The sequence below is a fragment of the Toxorhynchites rutilus genome, chromosome 3 (assembly GCF_029784135.1).
Source record: "Toxorhynchites rutilus septentrionalis strain SRP chromosome 3, ASM2978413v1, whole genome shotgun sequence".
NCBI lineage: Eukaryota > Metazoa > Arthropoda > Insecta > Diptera > Culicidae > Toxorhynchites > Toxorhynchites rutilus.
Genome location: NC_073746.1, coordinates 133682829 through 133707873, shown reverse-complemented (window position 1 = coordinate 133707873; position 25045 = coordinate 133682829). Strand labels below are relative to the sequence as shown.

Genomic DNA, 25045 nt, shown 5'->3' with positions numbered 1-25045 from the left:
CAGAAAAAAAAATCGCCAGCTTGGAAAACTCAGATCCAATCACTAAAAAAAAATATCAAGTCAAGGCGAGAAACAATTATGCTTTTATTCTTTTTCGAACAATTCGGAAAATTGTGTGAATGTTTCACAAAATCAGGTGTCTTCATAGTAAATGAAATGCCTAAAAAATGAAGAGATGTCTTCACATCTGGCATCTCTGGTCGATACCCACATCCGCTTAGACCAAAATGAATACCTGAACAGGTAGACCAAACCCTTCAGTAATGGGGTAGGATATTGGCTTGTGTAAACAATAAGGCAAAGAGCCCGAGTCGTTTATTTAAAGCGAATTGGAGATCGTTGATCACAAGCATTCTTTCAATAAAATTGGTGGTATTTATACCTTACTTAATGATGAACGTTCCATCGGAAGAAAACTCAAAGCATTTACAATGCAAGCGGTCGATTAGTTTTAAATATTATTTTCTGTATTACGTGCGTATTTCTGTGTGTTCAACATATTAATACCTCAAGCTGGGCCACCTGCTATATATACATGAATAACCGCGATACAAAAATAGTGGCATACCTGAGGTAAACGTCAAATTACGTTGACCCCGCGCTGAAGCCACAGTTGATTTCTGTGCTGTGTATTTGACAGTTCACGTCAACGGCTTCTGTTACTGCGTTGTTTTCGGCGTTCTGGAAAAGTTTTCTGTCGGCGTGCGTGATATATTGTTCAAATAGTATCCATGTTTTGAAGTGAAAATAAGTTGTAAAATACATGTAAAGTGGAGAAAATCCAACCGTTTTAGTGTACAAATGTACGGTGGCTGGTAGCCATGATGATGGAGAACCTGGATCACGTATATTGCAACACCGCATCCACCGATGTCGGCAATAAGGACTCGTCCGAACAAATGAGCCTTTTCAAAGAGGTCAAACAGTTGCAATCTATACTATTGCTTCACCTGGATCTGATCCAGGAGCAAAGCGACCAGATTCTGGCCAAAGATAAGCTAATTATTAAGCTTAAAGATGAAAATGAAATGCTCAAACATCAGCTGGAACTAGTCAACAAACGAATGCAGCAAATGAAGCAACAAAGGGAACAGCGGGAAATGTGCATTCCCGTGAGAAATGTTGCTGTTGATTACAACAGCAGATTTATATCCAACATCACCACAGAAGCTCCATCGCGCGATAACATTCCGGAAATGACAAGTGCTATTGGAAGTATTAAGAAGGAAGTCATTTCCAGTGAGTATGATCACTTCGATGCAATATGCCATGATTTTCCCGGCAATTTAGAGTCTGACATCAAAATTGAGAACAATGAAATTGAAGGGGAAATTTTCCTTAACTACTCCAAATCGGACGACGAATCTGTTCCTTCAAACGACGGTCCCACAAGCGAAGATAAACCGACAGTGGAAGAAGTGGGTTTTCATAACTCGTCCCCAAACTACGGCGTAACAATTTCACCACCGCTTGCAGCAGTGGAAGACGAAGCGGAATCCAAAAACGATGTAAACAATTCACAACATCTACTAACTAAAGATGCCGTTTCTGGTAGTGATGAAGCTTCGAAAAACAGCAATTACAATCCCATTTTCTCGTCAGGAAATTCATCAGACGGTAGTTTGATAAAGAAATCATGTCAGACATCGTTTATGGTGACAAAAAAGCCGTACATTACGTGCAACTGGAAAGACGAAGCAATCACGAGCGATTTGGAGCGACTGCTTGAGAACGAAGCGGCAGAGCTGGAAGTACCGTGTTGGACAGTGATCGATGATACTTTTGATAGCGCTTCAAGCTCCAGTGAAACGACGGAAAATGTCAGCGACGAGGTTTATATGAAAAGGCATGCAAAATTTGAGCTGGACGAAAGGCGTCGCAAAAAGTGGGACGTGCAACGGATTCGGGAACAGAAAACAATCGAACGGTTGAAAAAACGTCATCTGAAAGCCGATGCTGACAATGAGCAGAAAATTGTTGGCTCCTTCTACCCGCCCATCGAATCGATCAAATATATTCAGATCACCGAGGATATACCTGTACAAGCGTTCGGTGAGCTGATTCCAGTGCTACCCACAACTGGTTTTAGTCTACCGTGGATGACAGCTAGCGTCGAGACGACCGAAAGTGTCACCCCTTCGGAGTTTGGACCAGGTCCGCTGTTCAGCGCGGCAACTGGTGTACCTGCTGCAACAATGACGACCCCAGCAGGTAACCCATCAACACCAGGCTCCCACGAAATGAAAACAAAATTCCTGCATCGGCTGGCACCGAATGTGAATGCACAAAAACAGCGGTTTACGAAGCGTGTAAAGAAGGAAACATAGAAGCGTAATGGTAAGGAAATTAAGTGCTTTCAAAATTGACTCGACCAGGATTTTAATTTTGTATGACAAATTCGAATCCAATAAGAATGGCTCTGATTAGATTAGGGTAAGCATATACAGGAATAAAGAAGTGTAAAATTGTGTGCCACTGTTCACCCGTTAGTTCTCCGAAAGCCTTGCATGTTTCGTAAGATGTACCTATGTGAGGTTGAACGATGAGAGTAGAATTTAGTGAATGGTGCATTTGAAATCTAGAAATAAGAAGAAAAAATGTATGTATATATCGGATCGATTTAAGCTAAATATCTATTTTTGAATCAAATTTATTAACTTTTAGAATTTTAATATTGATTACTATGACTATGTATCTAACCAATCATCCTATGGTCATCGAATAGTTTTGCACTACACAGTTCTAGCAATGATCAGAAAACATTGTGGAAGAAAGCCTGTACCTCAACACGGCTTTTGACAAATAGGGTCTTTTGAGTATAAATGTTTACCAATTTTTTAAGTTGTGAAAATTGTAAATAGTAATAGTTTTGTGTTGGTTTACGGTTGACAATACATTTTTTGATATTATAGTAGTGGTTTTTGATTTCTTAGTCGAGTTTTTGTATCATTTGGCTCCATCCCACAAAGGAACAAATATAGAAACAATATGTCTGACTCAAGCTTGGCATTTTTTAGCGTGCTGCAGAATCTCAGAGGAACTCAAAACGGAATACAATGGGTGCTGCTGATAAAAAAAAAAACAAAATATTCAAGAAAATGACGTGTAGAGGAAGGTTGTCCTAATCAGACCGGTGACCCTGAACCGACTACTTCTTGGATCTCGGGAATGGCACTGCCTAACGAATTTTTAGTAGTGTTAAATGGAAGGTGTCACTATGCTGCCAATTTGATTGTATGGTAACCTTTTTCCTGGTCCCTTCATTCTAGCGTTTTGGCGCCGTTTTGTGTGTTCAATGCTTGAAAACAGGAAAAGTTAGATTATTTACCTCTACGGAAAATGAGTTAAATATTCTTATACAGCCATTCCATGGCAAACCGATATAGTGGTTCGCAGATTGTCGTGAAAATTGGTAGTTTTGTTCTTTATCGCACAACATTAGACCCTTATTTTTTTATTTTTTCAGTAGGGTGACCATTTCCATTTTAGGGTTGTCCGAAAATTCAACTTTTTCCTCTTTTTCCTAAAAATGACTTTTTTTAAAAAATGATAACTTTTGAACTACCAGAACGATTGCGATGATCGACATATCAAATTAAAGACAATCACCTGGAAAAACACTACACCTGCAGAAATTCTGTTCTCGTTATTATTGTTTGTATTCGTTTTTTCTTGTTTTCATAGTCTCGGAAGCAAGGGCGCCATATTTTAAAATATTTTTTCAGAAAAGCTGAAGATTACGTAATATATGTCGAAACCAGAGGGGCGTTTTTTCGTTTTTGAGTTATGATTTTTCAAAGTTGACCGATGGTCCAAGAAATCATTTTTCACTTTTGACGTAGGATTACGTCTTTCGGGAACATATTGGGGTACAAATTGAAAATCGAAAATCGAGCACATCGTGAAAATTGTCCAATTTCAAACGCTTATTGCTCAGTCATTTCATGATGGATTGATGAAATTTTTGCGTCAATAGATTTCGGCACTCGATAAAAAAATGTTATATTGAAAAAAATAATATATGTCATGAAACTAACTACCAAACAATTTAAAAATCTCAACCCCTATCTTAACGGCAATACCCACTTCTGATTGGTCGAAATTGACGACACATGCGGAGGGTCCCTAACAGAGAAACCAAACCAAGCTACCTGGGGGAAATCGACATTGCAAATACATGAAAGTAGGGGGAACTTTTGTTCCAACCGAAATGTATTCCCTAACAGAGACATCTGAACCATGCTGTCTGGGGGAAATCAGCATTGCAAATACATGAAAGTAGGGGGAGTTTAGGTTCTTACCGAAATGTATTCCCTAACAGAGACATCAAAGCCAAGCTGCCTGGGGGAAATCGACATTGCAAATACACGAAAGTATGGGGAACTTTTGCTCCTACTGAGATATGTTTCCTAACAGAGACATCAAAAACAAGGTGCCCAGGGGAAATCGGCATTGCAAATATATGCAATTCGGGGGCATTTTTATATTGCAATTAAGGTTAGTGATACGATTAATTCTAGCAAATAAAATTCAAATTTGGAACTTTAATGTTGGTTGCTTTGTGAAATTTATTATCAATGACCGATCGTGTATTGTGAAAAATTTAGCACATGTGTATGTGTAAAATTGTATATGGTAGCAGCTGTGTTAAAAATGACTTGATATATGAAATGATTTATTTCAATTTTCATAAATAAACACACCAAGGCGTGTTCCCGCTCGAGAACGGGTCGTTTGGTTTAAGCTCTCTGTTTTGTTGTGTTTATTTCCACCCAAGGAAAGTTCAGACGAGAAAAATTGGAAAAGTGAAGAAATATTATAAAAAGTGATTTCCCATATATTCTACATATAGTATTAGGTGCTGTTAGTCCAATTAATTCGCATTTGGGTTGAATAAATACTCAGAAAGTAAAAATTATAAAAGAAAATTACCTTTTCCATTTCAATTATGTTTTCTCTATATTAAAGTAACATGTATTTACTGACGAGAAAAATTGATAATTGTGTTCGGTATTAGTAATTATCTTATATTACATTGGTGAGCTTTTTTTTCTTTATTTCATCCATACATAACGTAGGAGACATCTCGTCTAGGATCACAGAGGGCGGTTTTCACCATATCTCGTTCCACTTCGGTATCTTTTATCTGATACGCACCATCCACGACTGTTTATCATACTTCTGTCATCATCACTCGGTAAACACTGGTGGAGTGACCAAACAATATCCAACAACCAAACAAAACGGCCCTTTACAAGGTCAAAGAGTTTAACGATGTAATTCTTCAAACATATCCAAAATCAACAGATAGCCTAACGGAATCCTACGTCAACTATGCGGTCGTGTCTCGGAAACAACCCTCCTGTGACTTTTTTTCCGAAAATGACTTTGTTCAAAAATTTAATAATCTTAAACTACAGGACCGATTCAGATGATCGATATATCAAATTAAAGCCAATTAGCCTTTTTTGAAAAAATGACACATTTGCCAATTAATTGAATTCTAGTCGCATACATCCAGTCTAGTCGCATAGAAATATTGAACGAAGACTGAAAACATGTTAACTTTGAAAAATCATAACTTAAAAACAAAAAATAAAACATCTCTGATTTTTGGATATGTTATGTAAGCTTTCAAGAAAAAAAATTTAAAAAATATGACATCCTTGGCTCCGAAACCATGTAAACTATAAAAAACTATTTCAATAAATAATTACGAAATCAAAATCCATTTCTCTTCGCAAGTCTAAAATTTTCCAAAAAGACTATTTAATTGGATTTATTGTGTCGATCATCTGAATCGGTCCAGTAGATCAAAAATTATTAATTTTTGTGTTGGAAAAAAGGGAAAAAAATTATTCTTCGAATCATCGGTTAACTTTGAAAAATCATAACTCAAAAACGATAAAAACGCCTCTCTGGTATCGACATATGTTATGTGGAAAATCCTCAGAATTCAAGAAAAAATATTTAAAATATATAGCGCCTTTGGTCCCGAGAATATGAAAATAATAAAAAACGAATACAATCAATAATAACGAGAGCAGAGTTCGACTTTCCTGCAGGCATAGTATTTTTTTATAAAATGCCAGGTGACCGATCTGAATCGGTCTAGTAGTTCATAAGTTATGAATTTTTGAAAAAAAAAGTCATTTTTGGAAAAAGAGGAAAAAGTTGATTTTTCGGACAACCCTAAAATGGAAATGGTCTCCCTAATGAAAAAATAAAAAATACGGGTCAAATGTTTTGCGATAAAGAACAAAACTACCACTTTTCACAAAAATCTGAGAGCCAACATATGGAAATGTATGTATATGGCAGAAGTGTGTAATACGCACCTCCTAAGCGAGAATGGATTTATTTTGATCGTGCTCCAAAAAAATTAAGGCAACAACTACGTCAGTACGTAGATTAGTTAACCCTCAGTCATCTGTAATCGTTCTGTATGTTAGATACTGACTAACAAAAGTGCTACGAATTTTTATTGTAAGGCGCTCAAATTTTACATTTTCCAATCATACGGTGTTGAATGGCCCAGCAGAAGTATAATATGCACATAAGGGGCCATCCACATACCACGTAAATAACTTTACTGGGGGTAGGGGTTATGGTTATGAGGGAGGGGGTATAGATTACATCCACGTGGACACTAATACATATTTTGAAAAAATGTGTATATTTAAAAAATATATAGTATTCTACAATATATGAAAAATATTCTGCATTTCCAGGATATTTATCCTTATTTCTGAATACAAGGCTGTTTGATAGCACTGCGCGGTGGCAATTCCATATTTCTCCATATCGTTGAAACTCTTTACTGAAATTTGTATTCTGAGAGTAGCGCACATGAGCTGAGAGCGATCGATTTATTTTAATTGTTTTTAAAGAATCTTGCATTATCATTATCGATCAAAATTGAAACGCTATTATCGACAGGATTCAGACGCCACCAAAGCATGTTGGAATTTTGTATTATTAAAAATACACGACATTGTTTACGATGATTCGATTCAGCTTCCGCCCTCTAGGTAAAAACCGCTGTTTTTTTTAAGAACTCGAACAACAAATAATTTCACGAGGACCGTATCTTTGGAGAAGTGCCCCTAGCAGCGATGCTCTTCTTCGTTGAATTGTAGTATTTTCCAAAATACGCTTCTAGTTATTGGGTTGTCCAGCCAGTTCGTGTGCGCAACTGATGATAATCGAATCGAGACGCTGATCAAGAATGATCCTCGGAGTACGACACATCAATTAGCAAGTTCATTACAAGTATCTATGTTCATGAGCACCTGGTGAAGTTGGTAACGTCAAATGCTAAAACTTGTCAGGTGGGATGGGAGAGAAATTCATTAGATATTATGAGCTTCTATTAAGCAACCTATCGATAAATACCAATGCGGCTAGACGAATCAAAATCGGCAATCTAGAGTAAATGTTCAGAATTAGCCAAGGCGTCCTCTACCAGAACAATGCCACACCTCATGTTTCCTCCACAGCCCGCCAAAAAATCTCAGAGTTTGGCTAGAATGTGATAGTCCACCCGATATCTTCAGATATTGCCTCTTCTGATTATAACTTGTTCAGGTCGATAAGAAAATATATTTAAGATCAAGAATTTCGACTCATTGGATTGCCCAGTTTTTTGACGAATTTTGAATTCTGCGATGACTGATTTTGCGAGTTGCGTGAAGGATGACGGAATATTGTGGAACAAAACGGTGCGCATAGAATCGATAAAATGTACAGTGACTCAAACTCCAATTCGTACCCCACCATGCAGATTTTTTTCACTACATTTGAATGTCGAAAACAAGCTTTCAAAACATTCTATTCAGATAATGATATATGCATCATTCAAAAGCTTAAACCATCTGCCTTCGGAATATTTTACGAACATATTGTTATCTTGGTGTGTGTGGATGTAGTGGACAAAAATATCGGAAATAAATAAAAAATCGATTTCTTTCTGTTCTTTCAAAAATGTTGTGAACTAACACAATTTTTGGCCAACTAAGTCAATAGCAAATTCATTTAATGTTTGTGGATGAGGAATCCATGTATTTGTCAAAATGCGGAACGGAACGTGTGAGTATCATTCTGAGGGTACGCATAGCACTTCTGGTACAATATTCGTTGAAGTGCTCTTTAATTTATACTAAACTTAGGAACGTTCACAGGTGTTTTGGAAATACACTAGGCTAAAAATTTTCCTGCTAGCATCAAAACTTACTGCAATATTTGCAAATTTATAGATGATTTTCTTTTTTGGACAAGCAATACACCATTGTGTGTTGAACAACAATGAATCCGTTTAAATTCAAGGTGTTTTTTAGATAAATGCAGTAAACAATCGATTCAATGAACGTTAAATTTTTAAACTATGCGCTTGTTTTTTCAAATCGTTCTTAAATTACTCTTATTGGTTCGAAAGGTGGATAGTGTCGAAGATTGTTATTGATATTAAACTGTTGGACCAGTTCTCTAAATAACCCGATCACGTTAATCCGGCATAGGATCAATGAGGATCATGCGAGTTCATTTGTTTTTTGTTTCGCGTTCTTCTGAATCAGGAATATTTTACATACTATTCACTGAACGGCACAAGTAGACTCGAGTAGAACTCCCAATTATCTGCAGAAGTGAGTACCAAGGCAGCCACAGAGAACGAAAAACTTGAAATAAGATGTAATCGTAACAAAGCACGTTGAGCCCCGCGTCGGTTCCTGGGGAATGACACTGATTTTTCCGTCATTTCCACGGCCGATCCCATCGAATCGACAATGGTCTTTTCGCTTGGAAAGTGTCGGTACTGAGAACGACAGTAACAAAGTTAGACAATGATTTATAGAAAAATCCACTAACGTTTGCATTAGAAAAAAAAGACAAAAACTGCCGATTTTTCATGGGTTTACCTTCACACGCACTGACGAAACTACCCATGCTGCATCAATCATAGTAACCCATGAGTCAGCAGGAAAAATTTGACATCTCTATCAGTAAAACTATAACCGTGATGGCGAAAACAGTGAAACTACTCCGTTCAGAAGTGTGCGCGTTCAAAGAACGGTACCCCGCCGCGTCGAAAACGGACATCGTGCGGCACATCGTGGACGCCGGATACGCCCGTTTCAGCATCTACAACATCTTGGCACTATTGGACAACAATCAGAGCATCGAAAGAAAGCCCGATTCCTGACGGCCGATGACCCTGAGCGACAAGAAGCCCCAAAGGATGCTGAAGTGGGATATCGAGGGAAACGTGGCCACATCGCTGCGTGCGCTTGGCCGGGAGGTCGCTGCAACCAGATAAACAGTGAGAAAGTACCTGGCGAACATGGACACAAATGTCAGGAAGCGGAAGGAAGCGGTGGTGATGGACGATGAGACCTACTTCACCCTGGGTGGCAACGACTGAAGAGAGTTAAGTCAGCCTTATGTGACCATTTCATGGCCATTCAGCTTGAGGGCACCCTTGATCGGGTGCCAGGTGTCGTCAATGTCAATGTGACCGGGAGAGGGTATCTTCAGCCAACGCAAACAATCGAGTTCCGTTCAAGGATGACGTTGGTCGTTGTTGATTTATGGTCGTGTTTCAGTTGCATCGTGTGAACATATTAACGCCACTTTAGAGGACAGAGATAGTTACCGAATCTTTAATGGTTTGAGGGTTGAACATGTAATACACAAACTTAGAGCTTGATGGGGCTGCAAGCGCGGACATTGGCACCAATCATCCATTCAGCATTTACATTGGAATTCTGAAAAGAACAATGTCTGTGATATTTGAATCTACGGTAATTGACACTCAAAAATTATCAACAGTATTTACTTCTCACATAAATAAATATCAACGTATAAATGTATATTGATTGCGTTAACTGATTGAAATTTTTTTTGGTAAAAAATAACGGCACGAGTGAAAAACGTAGGTGTATTAGACTTTTTTACACTTCAACCCTACAATCGGTAGTTCTTGCAGTTATATTATCCTAGGAAAAATGATCATCTATATGTATGTGTCTTTTTCAAAGTTGATATTTACAACTAGTTGAACGATGCTACTAGTTTGGTATGGGTTTGATTGTTCTCAAAATAACGTACATACTATAAATATCTAACGAAATAACTTTCCTTTATATATTCTCACACAGCTCGCATCCTCGTTATGGTTTGTGCATCAAAAAACGTACATACCTTATGTGCTGCTTTTTGTTAGTTACAATTCACAAGCGGCAGAGTGTAATTTTTGTTGGAAGGAATGATGTACCGTGGAAAGACACTACCGTGTTTGAAGTGCTACTTCGTGTTCAGTGTTATGATGCCGTGAAGGCTAGTAGAAAATCCGTCGTTATCAAAGAACTTGTTTAAACAATACAGTGTTAGTAAATTTGGCTCCCTGTGGTTCGCATGTGCGCATTAAAATAGTGTCTCTACAATTTCCTCGAAAACATTGCTCATCAGGATACTTTAAAAACGATCTTCAATCTTGTCTATAGGTAAATTTATCATCGAACATCGATATAGCTACAAATTTTAAATATATTGGTTCGAGCAACAGTCTGAAATCATCTTCAATTTCAATACAATTGGACTAACATTTGGGCACATTGAGTTAACAACAGTGATGCCACAGAAAGTATCACTATGGTCGGTTGAAGAAGTGGCTGGGTGGCTTCACCGCAGTGGGCCACCAGTTCCTCCTGTAAAATGAACGACGTGTAAATATTGGGACATCTCGCGAAGTGCAGATACTTACATCCGGATGTTCGGTGTAGCATTCCTCCAACCGTCGGCGGGATAAGAAATTTAGTCTTGTTTTAACGCAGGGCAACCCTTCCGTATCATTATGGTGGATAACCTGCGGAGCAGCCGAAAGAATCACGTGATCTGAGGGATACTCATTTTCCACAATAATCATAAGCAGATTCGAGCGTGGAATTCGTTTGGCGAAGTACGGCCGATGGAGCAACCTGCAAATGAGAAAGAGTAACATTGCTGTCTACGAGACAAAATCTTGCATCAAGGGAACACATACTGCGCAGGATTGGCCGGTTGTTGCTCGTAGATGAAACCATCGCCCTTGATGAACAGATCTTGTTGCATGACGTACAGCTCAGACTTCTTATCGCAGGGTTCGTAAATAATTTCCTTACGAGTTTCCTTCGGACGATTGAAATACTCCTCTTCTTCGTCTACCAGTGGTTTCATTGGTTTCTTCGGTCGCTTTATATCCCCATAGTCTGAATCCTCGTATTCCACTGTGAAGGGTGTCGAATGGTTAGTGACAAGAGTGTACGGTGTATCGGAGAGGATTTATATTTACCACCCGCGTCGTAATAGTCTGGACTGGGAATACCATGAACCCAGAAGTCAAACTTTGAGAGCATGATGAACAGTTCTGCAATCAACCAGTCAAGACCCAGCGCAATCAATTTCAAAGGCTGAAAATATAAGTAAATAAATACGTGGAAGTGAACCATTGAAACTTTGCGAGAATGGGTTGTGTATTCAATACTCAAAGTTAATGAACGACTCAATTTGGATTATGTTAAGTGTTATGAACAAAATTTTCAAATGACAGACCTAACCAGTTTACCAACAATCTTCGAATTACGTAAATATGAACCTAACGGTATAGAAATAATGTAAATACTGTGGCTCCAGCCGCCGAGTGGTGAGCGAAGAACTCCGGGTTTCGATTCTCGTTCTGGCCGGGGAATTTCTTTCTGCATTCGTACCTTAGAATTGGACGATCTTGAATCGATATTTAGAAGGTCTATTTTTTTCCATTCATACTCGAAAAACTTTTCGTAAATTTGTTTTTTAGTATAGGTCAATTTTAATCTAATCATACACCACCTAACAAATTTTAAAAACATAATTTCAATATTTAAATCGCTTCATTAAGCTTGTTGATTGAGTCAACCAGATTCCTCTTCAATTTATGTCCATGCTGACCGGATCAGAACTAGCTACAACTACAGAGGTGCGAGATCTATTGCAACCAGTAGTTCATACGATCACTGAACTGGATGGTGCCATCAGTTCCAGCTGAAAGATTGTATTATAGAACCGGCACTAAAACCAAGAAACGACTTCGACTAAATTCCAGGCGAATGGTATGGTTGGCTTCTATGGGGTCATTGTTAGCTGAGTTCCTGGTAGATATCTGTTGTTGAATTTCTAATAACACTTTTGCAAATAGTTTATCAATTCAATTAAGTGAATGATTCCATGGCGGCACAACATGAATGCCATGAAAATGCTTTTTCTCTGGACTTTAAAGTTAACAATACAAAAGACTTTTGTTGTTTGATTAGAAATATTATATTGTTATTAACTGTTTGAAGGAAAGGCGCCACTCATCTACAGGGTCTTTCAGATTGAATGCAACAAATTTTAATAACTTCTACGAAAGTGAACCGATTCTTGTTTTCAAAAAACGAAAATATAGCTTATTTTAGGACATTTTCGATGTAACCACTCTTTTTTTTCGATAACGCGTTTTAAACGGCGAACAAAATTCTTCATGCGCAACTCTAACATGACGACTTCGATGCTGTTGAAAATTCGAGCTAATTCTTCTTTGAGTCCCTCCAAATGTTGTGGCTTAGTAACATAGCAACGGTCCTTCACGTACCCCCAGAGGAAGTAATAAACGACGAGAAAATGTTGAAATTCTTTGCCATAAGATGCCATAAGACAACTTTAGGCGGGGTAGGGGTTACGAAAATGTCCACTATTGTCCACGATGTGGGGAGAGGGGGTTTAGATAATATCCACGTGGACACGTTAAGTATTTTTGTGGTAAAACATTAATGTTAATAGTCTAAATTGAATGAGATCTGTTTTGTATTTCCAAATTTTTTTAAGCCTCAAGCCCACCCTGAGTATTCTGTATTCATCAATAAATAGACTGAGCTGCCTGAGAGTGCTACCCGGTCAAACATCCATTTTTTCATAAGACTTTCATAAGACATAAGACTTCTTCCCTGCAATGTACATTCTGAAAGAAACGCACATGAATAATAAGGACACCCAAAGACACAAAGAATGTTGGAATTTTTGTAGTATTAAAAATCACGACTTACGTGCGGATTGAATTCAGCTTTTGCTCTTGATGACAAAACTGCTTCGTTCTTATTTTTCGAAAACTCCCAAGGTTTTCCGAACATTGAAACTACCAACAAATTCATCTATGAGTACACGGGTCGTATCTCTGGAGATCTATTTCTTGCAATGATGTTGTTCTTCATTGATGTCTGATAATTTTTGTAATAAGCCTATATTGAGTTGTCTGGAAAATCCATGCTGCTACTGCTGACAATCAAATCGATACACGACACATGAAATAGTGGATTCGCTACAGATGTCGAAAATTACCGTTCAAGAGAAACGAAACATCACGAAAAACGCTACAATGCATGGACTACATATTAACCCATATTCAGGAACCCGATGGAATTTGACATATCGCAATCCGAACGAGATAAACTTTTGCAATTCCGGACGTTTCTACGAGCTTCGAAAAAGTAAAACAAAGACTGTTTTTACCATCCATTATATCACTATTTGTTTATCTATCTTCCAACAATAAAACGCAAATGGAACGGAAAAAAATATTCATAATTAGAATAGTTACAAGCTGATCAAGTGAGGGGGCTCAAAAACCCCGTACCTCCGGAATTGTACACGATTCCAGCCATTCTGGTTATCTGAAACAGAAAAAATTGTAAGGGGTTGTATCTAGGACACGACCGCATATTTTCGACGTAGAACTACACAATTACATTATGCAATCGACTTGTTTACCACTTCGAATGTTATTTTAGAATGCATCGAAATTTTTGTAATAGATTATGTTCTTCGTTACAAATAAATTTGATTAACGGACTATCAAAATATGTGAATGGAAGAATTGCCAAACGATCACCGCGAAAGTTCATTCACCTCTACAAAAGTACCCAACACCAGACCGATGTTGCCACATTGAAATCCGTTTTTCCGAGCTAAACAATATTTTTTATCTGTAGACAAAATTGAAAATATGTATTGGAATTTGTATTGCGGATTTTGCACATGATAAGACTTTTGCGTTAGATTTAAGTACTAAGTAATTATTGTATACTTGTAGTGAAGTGTATATATTTTGTTTACCCATATTTTGAAGCTTGTGATTCCTGGTGATTATAGTTTGCTAGTAGTTTTCTGGACAAGACTATTTTTAAATTTTCAGACCTATGCAGAAAGTTTACTATACAATTGTTCCTCGCACTACTGAGATCTAATTTGATGAAAAAAAAGTGTAATATCTTAGATTGAGATTTTTAGATACATAGAGAATTATGCCAAATAAAAAATAACAAAACATTTCAAAATGTATTTTTTGTGAAAACCGACAGAAAGAGTTTGTTTCATTGAGTTTCGCGTTATAAACATTCTTTTAATCCTCACTTTCCTCGTGGTGTTTATACATGGTCTTGCAGAATTTAGCCTTGATGTCGTTTGACAACTGTACGGAGGCACTTCCCCCTCGGATTTTAACAAATAATTTCGATTTGCGTTCACAGTTTCTGTAGCCAGACGGTTTGAACCTTGTTTCGCATTATATTGCGAAAAAAATACGATTTCGACACATTTTACAGTAGCACAAATAGTTCAGTTCGGTACTGTTCGAATGGTCTGATTGAGTTCGTGAATTGTTGCGTTAAACGATCAAATATTTAAATTTGCGTTAAACGATCAAATATTTAAAAATTAGTTCATCTTGTTACAAAATCTGTATAAAATCTGCATGGATATCCAAAAATCTGTAATCTGTATATACAGATTCTTGGTCAAAAAACATGCTGAAAATCTGTATCATTACTGTATCATTAAGAAATGTTCGAGTTACAAGGATTCGAAATACGGGTAGGGTTAGCACACAAATTGGCAGAACAAATGTATGGGAAAAAAGGAAGTTCTTCCAGTTTTCATGAATTTAAACCGTTTAGAGATTAGCGAATTGTAATGTATAGCATATCAAACAAATCTTAGAGAATTTCTGATTCGATTGGTATGCAAATCATGAGAATTCGTTCACAGTGAAAATAGCTATTAACGTTAACTTCATTTCATAAAAACGTGACCTGTTTTCTGATTTGGCCAATTGCTGATTTGGAAAATTGAAAGAATTGAACGCATGACAAGTTAAAAACGTGCTTTTTGACAAAATGAGGGCCTTTTGAAAAAAACTGTTTAAAACATTTTTTTTCAACATAAATCGGATCAGTAGAACATGAGATATCGTGTACGCCAGTTTGAAAAACTTGTATCGAGAAAAACGCGTTCGAAGTTAATTGTTATGGCCGTACTAGATGAGATACCGCATCACTAAAATGGCTATAACTTGGTAAATAATGAGATTTTCGAAATGTCTCTTCTATGGCATATTCTTGAATGTCTGAACTAAAGAAATATGAAGAAAAAAAATGATTGTTTTCAAATTTCTAGACTAGAGAACCCTCTTAAAGAATGCAACATCGTGCTAATTTCAAATCCGACCAGAATAAGGGTTTATTTTACCGAAAAAATACTTGAAGGAACGTATCTTAATCTGCGATTCGTTTCATAAACGCAACGAAAATACATATTTGTAACGAATTGTGAAGGGCAATCATTCACAAGAATGTTGAGTTAAAAAAATCTTGACAAGTGAATGTAACTCCGAAGCAGGTTTTCGCCTGAATGAAGTCATGGCTGGGTCCGGTGGGACTGGAAGAAAATCTGTATCATGAGCTTCTACCAAGCAACTAGTCTCGATGAATTCCAACAAGTACTGCTATCAGCTGAACGTATTAAAATCAACGATCCAGAACGCTTCAGAACGCTGTTTGTATTTCTCCGAAATTTGTCCTCGGAACATTGGAACATTGAATAAGTTTTCTTGGGTTTTCCGTGAAAACAGAGAGAAAAATATCGGTCAGTAGATATGTTTGTTGTTTGTCGAAAAATTCTGCAATCTGTTTATAGGTACGCGTTGGTAGAAAAATATTAGGTTGGGGAAAAAGTTATCCATTATTTTCTCGTTGGCTGGCTTTAGTGTTTAATATCTCGCGTAATATCGATCATACAAGTTCAAATTAAGGGTCGTTGTAAAGGTGACATTTCACACTAAAAAAATCTTTTGCTGTTTTTTGTCTGTTCCATTCAGTTGTGAGTTACAGGGTATTAACAATGGAAGTCAAAAAAGAGAAAATTCGGTACATTCTACACTTTCTCTTTTAAAAATGCAATAATGCACGCCAGGCCGCTGAAATTGTGAATGGTGCCGATACTGCAACAGTAAAATACGCGCAATTCAATTTATGTTTTTTTTTGTTATTTTTGAAACTTTTTTTTCGTTTTTTTTTCGCTAAATTCAGATCTCTATTGTCAACAAAATAAAACACAAATTTCTGCATAACTCGAGAACTAATCAAGCTAATGGAACTAAATTTGGCATATGGAGGTTTTAGGAGACAATGAAAGTTCCCATGGTGATTTGACACTCCTCCAGGGGTTGTACAGGGTTTTCCAACTTAAAATTTCGAAAGTAAATTGAAATAAAACACACTTAGTATACGAATTTCGATGAAACTTTTATTTCAAATTAAAGTTTGGTTTAAGCCATTATGTGTGAAATACAACATCATTCAAATGTCCACCTAGGGCTTCCTCGCACACCTTGATCCGGAAATGGTAATTTTTGATGACTTTTCGACATATATATGATATGACATATAGGGCGGTATCTCGGTCATAACTTCACGAATGTTGTCTTTCTAATGTTCAAGAGTTTGCGGAGAGTAGGCATAGACACGGTCTTTCGCACAACCCCACAAAAAAAAATCTAGCGGGTTCAAATCGCATGATCTGGACGGCCAATTGGCATCACCAAAACGCGAAAATTATGCGTCCCTCAAATGTCGTTCGCAATATGGCCATATTCGGTCGTGTTGTGTGGCACGTGGCGCCGTCCTGCTGAAACCACATGTCATCCGTATCCATATCTTCAATTTGTGGCAAAAAAAAATCGGTTAACATGCGGCCATAGCGCTCACCATTCACAGTGACCGTCTCGCCGTCCTCATTTTCAAAGAAATACGGCCCGATGACTCCACCAGACCATAATGCGCACCAAACAGTGACTTTTGGCGGATGCAATGGCCTCTCAACAATCACGTGTGGATTTTCTGATGCAATATACGGAAATTTTGGGTGTTCACATAGCCACCGAGCTCGAAATGGGACTCATCGCTGAAGAAAATTTGATGCGAAAATTCAGCATTTTACTGCTGTTGTTCGTTAACCCAATCGACGTATGCCCGACGCATTCCATGGTCACCACGCTCTAATTTTTGTACCAGTTGGACTTTATATGGATGTAGGTGCAAGTCCAAATGCAAAATTTGCCACAATGATGTGTTTGACAAGCCCAATTGCTGAGCACGCCGTGGAATCGAAACATTCGGGTCATCCTCCACACTGGCAGCAACAGCAGCAATATTTTCGGCCAAACGCACATTACGATGATGCACAGGTTTCACAATATCCGCTACGGATCCAGTTTGTTCGAATTTACGCACTACATTAGCGATTGTGTGCTCTGTAGGCCGTCCATGACGACCAAAATCCGTCCGTAATGCTCGAAAAACATTTGCCGGTTTTCATCATTTTTATAGTATAATTTAACAAAATTAACACGTTGTGCGATGCTAAAACGATCCATAATGTAAAATGGCAGACATTCAACTAACGATATGACGCTTTGGTTGACAGCTATGTCAAACGGTTGTCAGCGCAGGGCTGTATACTTTCGGAAGCCCGAAATGGAAAACCCTGTATAACTCAAGAGCTAATAAATTAAACGGAACCAAATTTGGCATGTGGAGGTTTTAATGGGTGCTCCCGTGGCCGAGTGATTAGCGTCATAACTAACATGCCGGGTGTTCGGGTTCGATTCCCGTTCTGGTCGGGGGAATTTTTCGTCAAAGAAATTTCCTCCGACTTGCACTGTGATCACGCGTATTCTAGAGCTTGCCACTCAGAATGCATTCAAGGCATGTTATTTGGCATAGAAATCTCAACTAAGTACTAATAAAAAATGACGCAAGTAATACTACGTTGAGACGGCGAAGTTCCTCTAGGAACGTTAGTGCCATTGAAGAAGAAGAAGAAGGTTTTAATGGGCACGATATGTTTGTGTGATGGTTCGTCACTTCTCCTCCCTCTCAAAGGGGAAGCGGGGGTTTAATAACTCGAGAACTAATCAAACAAGTGGAACCAAATTTGGCATGTGGAAGTTCTAGTTGGCATCAAATTCTTCTATGGTGGTCCCACACTCCTCCCTCCACTCTAGCTGCAAGACAAATAAAACACAAATTTCTGCATTACTCGAGAACTAATAAAGCAAATGGAGTCAAAATAATAGGAACGAAAAATGTTCCAAAGATGGATTGCAGTACAGCGCGGACTCGATTATATACAGTCTTTGTTTTTTTTTTAACTTTATATAATCGAATCCTCAAATAAAAAAATCCTCTTTGGTTTTTTTGAATAAAAAAGAAGAATTTGATTTATGATTCATCCCCTTAAAATCAGAAAACACCTTTCTCACATGAAAAAAATAAATTTATCTAGATTCTCTCAGGAGGTGATGGACGATCATATTTGATAAAAAAATCCTTCTACGCATATGTTCGAATTTCAACAATGACAGAGTTATAGAGCTTTTTTGTTGTTTCGGACTCAGTTGCCTCAAACTGGCTGTACATAAAAAAGTACGCTACGGAAGACGATTCTGTTGCTTCCATTTGAATGATGAGAAAATTGAGTACAAGATATAGTAGTGGAACATCTGAATTAGTGGATTCTAATAACATTTTGGAAGTGAAAAACTTAAAATTTCATGATTTTTAATCATGATTTTTACTCTTCATGATTTTTACTCTTCTCCACGGAGAAAACAGAGATGGTGGTTCTTTCTAGGAAGCATAGACCAGCAAAACCAAAGCTTCAACTTTTGGGTAAACCGATCACTCATGCTATGTCATTCAAGTATCTTGGGGTCTGGTTCGACTCCAAATGTACTTGGGGGCCCATATAAGGTATCTGAGTACAAAATGCCAACAAAGAAAAAACTTTCTCCGTACAATTACCGGCACCTGGAGCCCATCCGGAAGATCTTATAATGTTGTATCAAACAACTATTCTTTTAGTGATGGAGTAAGGCAGTTTCTGTTTTCAATCAGCTGCCAAAACACACCTCATTAAACTCGAGCGAATTCAGTATCTTTGTCTCCGTATTGCGTTGGGATGTATGCCCTCAACGCATAACATGAGTCTCGAGGTTTTGGCAGGCGTACTCCCACTAAAAGATCGCTTCAATTTATTATCTCTTCGGTTCTTCATCCGGTGTAAGGTTATGAATCCATTGGTGATCGGAAACTTTGAACAGCTTATTATATATCGTATATTCCCAACCGTGTTTGTTTTCCTGACTACATCAATTCCTCTGTGCATTTTGATCTGTCCATGAAGCAGGATATCCATGGAATTCCAGATAACCATCGATCGGGGATCGTTCTTACGATCTTCGAAGCAAAGTATGGGCGTGTCAATTGTGATAATATGTACTTTACTGATGGGTCCTCTATGAATGGGTCCACAGGATTTGGAGTGTTCAACAATTTTTTTAAGCACCTCACACAGTCTTCAGTATCCTTGCTCAGTGTATATTGCTGAATTGGCAGCAACACACTGGGCGCTGGACAGCGTCGCCTCACGACCTGTTGAACACTATTACATTGTAACGGATAGTCTTAGCTCTGTCGAAGCTATCCGTTCAGTGAGGCCGGAAAAGCACTCGCCGTACTTCCTTGAGAGAATACGAGAAAATTTAAGTGCTTTAACCAGACGCTGTTATGTTATTACCTTTGTCTGGGTCCCTTCACATTGCTCAATTCCGGGTAATGAGAGGGCTGACTCATTAGCAAAGGTAGGTGCAATTGAAGGCGATATTTAACAGCGTCAAATCGTCTTCAATGAATTTTAATAGAAATACCATCGCTAACTGGCAACGCAAATGGAACGAAGATGAATTGGGCCGGTGGTTTCACTCAATTATCCCTAAGGTTAGCCTCAAACCGTGGTTCAAAAGTCTGGACTTGAGTCGGGACTTTATTCGCACCTTCACCCGATTCATGTCCAATCACTGTTCGTTAGACGCGCTACTCTTTCGTTTTAATCTTACCGATGGCAATATCTGCGGTTGTGGCCATGGTTACCACGACATCGAACACATTGTTTGGTCGTGCGAGTTGTATCTTGTAAACTCCCTTCGGGCTGGAGGAAAGCAGCCCAATGTGCCGGTGAGAGATGTGTTGGCTCGGTTAGACCTTAATTACATGTTCCAAATATATGTTTTCCTTAAAGCTATCGATCTTCGAGTGTGATTGTTCATACATCTTTCTCCCCTCCTTTTTGTCCTTCCTACTAACATTAGAATAAGTTAAATTGTAAATACATATTAGATGTAAGGATAGTTTTAAGAATTGAGTGTGAAGTGTCAGTGTAAATGAGAATGTGAATGTGAATGTTAGTGTGAGTGTGAACACACATCTCCTTATATCCCATCCTTTTCCTAATGAAAATGTGTCACCCTTCTAAACTCGAGTCGACCGCGAGTAATCGGTTTCCTATTTCATTAACCATAGAATTAAGGAAACAACATGTTAATATTAGGCTGACAAGAAAGTCCTGCGGTATTTCCGCGAGGTGTCGTTGTAAGCGCGTAGTTCTAGTTGTATTCATTGTATCGAGTCATACTATAGCTTGTTGGGAAGGTATTTTTGCGCGCTCTAATATAGTCCTTGATAGTGTTTTGTTTGGTTAAGTCGTTCGTGAGTTATAGTGTCGCAAATATGGAGCAAAATAGAGAGAAAATCCGACATATTTTACAGTACTACTATGACAAAGGCAAAAATGCATCTCAAGCTGCCAATAAAATTTGTGCAGTTTATGGACCCGATACAGTTTCCATTTCCACCGCACAACGATGGTTTCAACGTTTTCGTTCTGGTGTACAGGTCGTCGAAGATGCACCACGCTCCGGAAGGCCTGTCGTCGAAAATTGCAACAAAATCGCTGAATTAGCCGAGAAAGACCGGCATAGTAGCAGCCGTAGCATCGGCCAAGAGCTGGGGATAAGTCATCAAACCGTTATTAACCATTTGAAGAAGCTTGGATTCACAAAGAAGCTTGATGTATGGGTGCCACACACGTTGACGCAAAAAAAAACATCTTTGACCGTATCGACGCATGTGAATCGCTGCTGAATCGCAACAAAATCGACCCGTTTCTGAAGCGGATGGTGACTGGCGATGAAAAGTGGGTCACTTACGACAACGTGAAGCGCAAACGGTCGTGGTCGAAGCCCGCTGAAGCGGCTCAGAAGGCCAGGAAGGTTCTGCTGTGTGTTTGATGGGATTGTCAAGGAATAATCTATTATGAGCTGCTTCCCTATGGCCAAACGCTCAATTCGGACCTGTACTGCCAACAACTGGACCGCTTGAAGGTAGCACTCATGAAGAAGAGGCCATCTTTGATAAACAGAGGCCGCATTGTCTTCCATCAGGACAACGCCAGGCCACACACTTCTTTGGTGACGCGCCAGAAGCTCCGGGAGCTCGGATGGGAGGTTCTATTGCATCCGCAGTATAGTCCGGACCTTGCACCAAGTGACTACCACCTGTTTTTGTCCATGGCGAACGAGCTAGGTAGTCAGAAGTTAGCCACAAAAAAGGCCTGTGAAAATTGGCTATCCGAGTTTTTTGCCAATAAGGAAGCGAGCTTCTATAACAGGGGTATTATGAAGTTGGCATCTCGTTGGGAACAAGTCATCGAACAAAACGGCGCATATTTGACTTAAAACAGATGATTGTAACTTATACAAATGAAAATTCACTTATGATATGAACTTATGAACAAATAAAAATTCAAAAAAAATACCGCAGGACTTTTTTGACAGCCTAATATATGCTAGTTGAAATATAGTTAAGAGCTTGGCTTCTTTAAACTTAGGTAACTGAGCCTGTAAAAATAAACGGATTAATAAAAAAAATGATTTTTACTCCACTGTACATATAATAGCCACTCAAATTTCACCTTAACGTTGAAAGGTTACATTTTTTCTTGAAAAAAGTCATAATCGAATCACATATAATCGAGTCTGTATATAATCGAGTCCGACCTGTACCTTCCTCCTCTGAAAGGGGTGGGGGAGGCTTCCCATGCAAAGAAAACTCAAATTTCTGCATAACTCGAGAAATAATAGAGCAAAGGGAACCAAAATTGGAATGTGAGGATTTTACAGTACAATAAATGTTCCTATGATGGTATGACATCCCTTGCTTTGCTGGGTCTCATAAAAATATCACACATATTTCAACCAACGATATTCGAACCAAACATGACAATTGAAAATTTTCCGAAAACACTGAAGGAAAATGGGAAAGTTTGGAAAATTGAATTCCCATATGTTTTACCAGTACATCGTGATAAGCGTTGTTTGATGTTTGATGTCTATATAAAAAAATGTATTGGTAAGCGCAAAACTCGAGAAAAGGAATCGTTTGATTTGAGCTGCCTTTATTTCAAAATATTTTTATATCAAACATGTATTCCATGTAACGGAGAAACATGTTATTTGCATGTGATTGAAGAATCTTGAACGAGAATTGTGAATATTATACGAGAATATTATAATGACGAGTATTGGTAGTACAAGTAGTACTAGGAAATTTATAGTAAAAGGACGTTGTAAAGGATCAATTAGAACGTTGAACGTTCGCTTATTGAGAAAACGAGAATGTTTGAAAGTATTCATAACAAAAAATCCATTCTGGGCGGGACGAAGTTTGCCGGGTCAGCTAGTGTTTAATAGAAAAGAAGTTTCCAGCGTTGTTTTACTGGAATGAAAACAGACCGACAAGTTGTCCGTTGTTTCTTTAGTTCAATCGCCGCTAGCTCTGAGAAGCCCTACTCCATACTCTTCTTTCACCAGTCTTAAGGAAGACAATCCTGTCCGACTTACTCCCACCAGAAGCTATTCCTTTAACCCGACCGGTACGATTATTTTAATTAACGCATTCGATGCTACCCGACGACTGTAAGCGTCGAGTGAGTGAGAATCAATTAGACATAGCAGAGAGTGTGTTGAAGACAAGTTTTCACATACGAATGGATTTGGTTATTTGGTATATTCCTAACATCGCTTCTATGTTGACTAACCTATCGAATTATATTTGTTCACAGTATAATTTTTCAACAAGTCTTCAATGTTATAATTCACGAAATTACATCTATGAAAGGTACTCACAAACTTAAAATTAACAATGAACTATTCAAATTAATCACGTTTACATTTAACCCCCAATGTTTGTCTCATCCACCGTTCCTCTGCTATTGTTTTTATTAAACGACTAGCTGACCCGACGAACTTCGTCCCGCCTGAAAAAGATTTTTTGATTTAAATATTTTCAAACATTCACATTTTCTTACTAAATATGCTTTTTTATGAGTCCAATCACTGAACTCTTCATTGATTGATTACACTTTGACCCTTTACAATTTCCTTTTACTATAAATTGTCTAGTACTTCTACAAAAATTCGTCCTTATAATATAAAATTATTTTCAGACACAATTCTCGTTCAAGATTCTTCAAGCATTTGGAAATAACATGTGTCTCCGTTGCATGGAATTTATGTTTGATACAGAGAATATTACAAAATAAAGACAGCTCAAATCGGATCATTCCTTCCTCTGGTTTAGGGCACAGCAACACATTTGGCCTTCCATTTTTGTTTATATAGATAGAAGATATAGGAATGCGTTATTCCGTCTGAAAATCCTTTTCCACTTTCGAACAAAAATCAATTTCGTTAGCGCCAACATCAAATGGACTAACAACGCTTAGCTAATTGTAGAACATATGGGAATTCAATTTTCCGAATTTTCCGATTTTCTCTCCGCTATATTGATCTCTTCTTGAATGGCGTTAACGTTCCCTGTGGAACTATTGCCGTCTCAACGTATGCCCTCACTAGCGTCATTTATTAATACTTAGTTGAGATTTCTTTAGCCAAATAACACGCCTTGAATGTATTCCGAGGGGCAAGCTCTAGAATACGCGTGGCCACAGTGCAAGTCGGAGTAAATTTCTCTGACGAAAAATCCCCCGGCCAGAACGGGAATCGAACCCGAACACCCGGCATGATAATGTGAGACGCTAACCACTCGGCCACGGGTGCACTGTTGATCTATATTGATATATTGATCTACGGGAAGAGACGAATGCAACGAAATATAGACGACTCAAATCGAACAATTCCTTCCTCGGGTTTTGCGCTTACCAACAGATTTTGCCTTACATTTTTATTTATATAGATATAAGATATGGAAATGTATTCGCCTGAAAATCCATTTCCACTTGCGAACAAAGATCAATTTCGATAGCGCAAATATCGAATGGACTAACAACGCTTATTATGATGTAATTTTCGAACATGTGGGAATTCAATTTTCCGAATGCTCCGACCTTTCTCCAGGATTTTCCGAAAATTTTCCGATTTTTCTCTCCACTATATTGATCTACGGGAAGAGACAAATACAACAAAATACAGGAGGCTAGAATCGGACCATCCCTTCTTCGGGTTTTCCGCTTACCAACTGATTTGGCGTTATATTTTTATTTATATAGATTTTATTTAGCTTGACCCGTTTGTATGTACGTTTGTAACTTTGTAGCTTCGTAACTTTGTCTGTAGCGGTATCCCACATCAATGGAAATTTAACCCCTTTGCTGTTGACCGATTGATCTGAAATTTGGAACAATCTTTATCTCTGCTGTCACTAAAAAAACTGCGTATTCTATCATCTTGAAAATTCGAGATGGCGGCCACTACAAAATGGCGAATTACATATTTTCTCAAACCCTTATCAATATGGGTTGACACCCA

The 25045-nt window shown here is 38.2% G+C and overlaps 2 protein-coding genes across 2 annotated transcripts in view; one reads left to right on the top strand and one right to left on the bottom strand.

Moving 5' to 3' along the window:
* The first annotated feature begins 665 nt into the window (after positions 1-665).
* Positions 666-2911, top strand: LOC129776797 (uncharacterized). The gene has a single exon (XM_055782651.1). It carries the CDS (start codon positions 822-824, stop codon positions 2325-2327), a length of 1506 nt encoding a protein of 501 aa, XP_055638626.1. The 5' UTR covers positions 666-821; the 3' UTR covers positions 2328-2911.
* A 6904-nt stretch (positions 2912-9815) lies between these two features.
* LOC129777961 (voltage-dependent calcium channel subunit alpha-2/delta-4) overlaps positions 9816-25045 on the bottom strand; it is a 30483-nt gene continuing 15253 nt past the window's right edge. Inside the window, exons 12-15 of the mRNA XM_055784575.1 lie at positions 11327-11444; positions 11039-11261; positions 10760-10973; positions 9816-10703 (exon numbers count right to left, since the gene is read on the bottom strand). Coding sequence (XP_055640550.1) covers positions 10581-10703; positions 10760-10973; positions 11039-11261; positions 11327-11444 — 678 coding nt within the window. The 3' untranslated portion in view covers positions 9816-10580. The remainder of the gene's footprint in view (positions 10704-10759; positions 10974-11038; positions 11262-11326; positions 11445-25045) is intronic.

What these genes read in the sequence shown, in the direction of transcription:
- LOC129776797 (XM_055782651.1), top strand. Translation starts at nt 822, where the DNA reads ATGATGATGGAGAACCTGGATCACGTATATTGCAACACCGCATCCACC.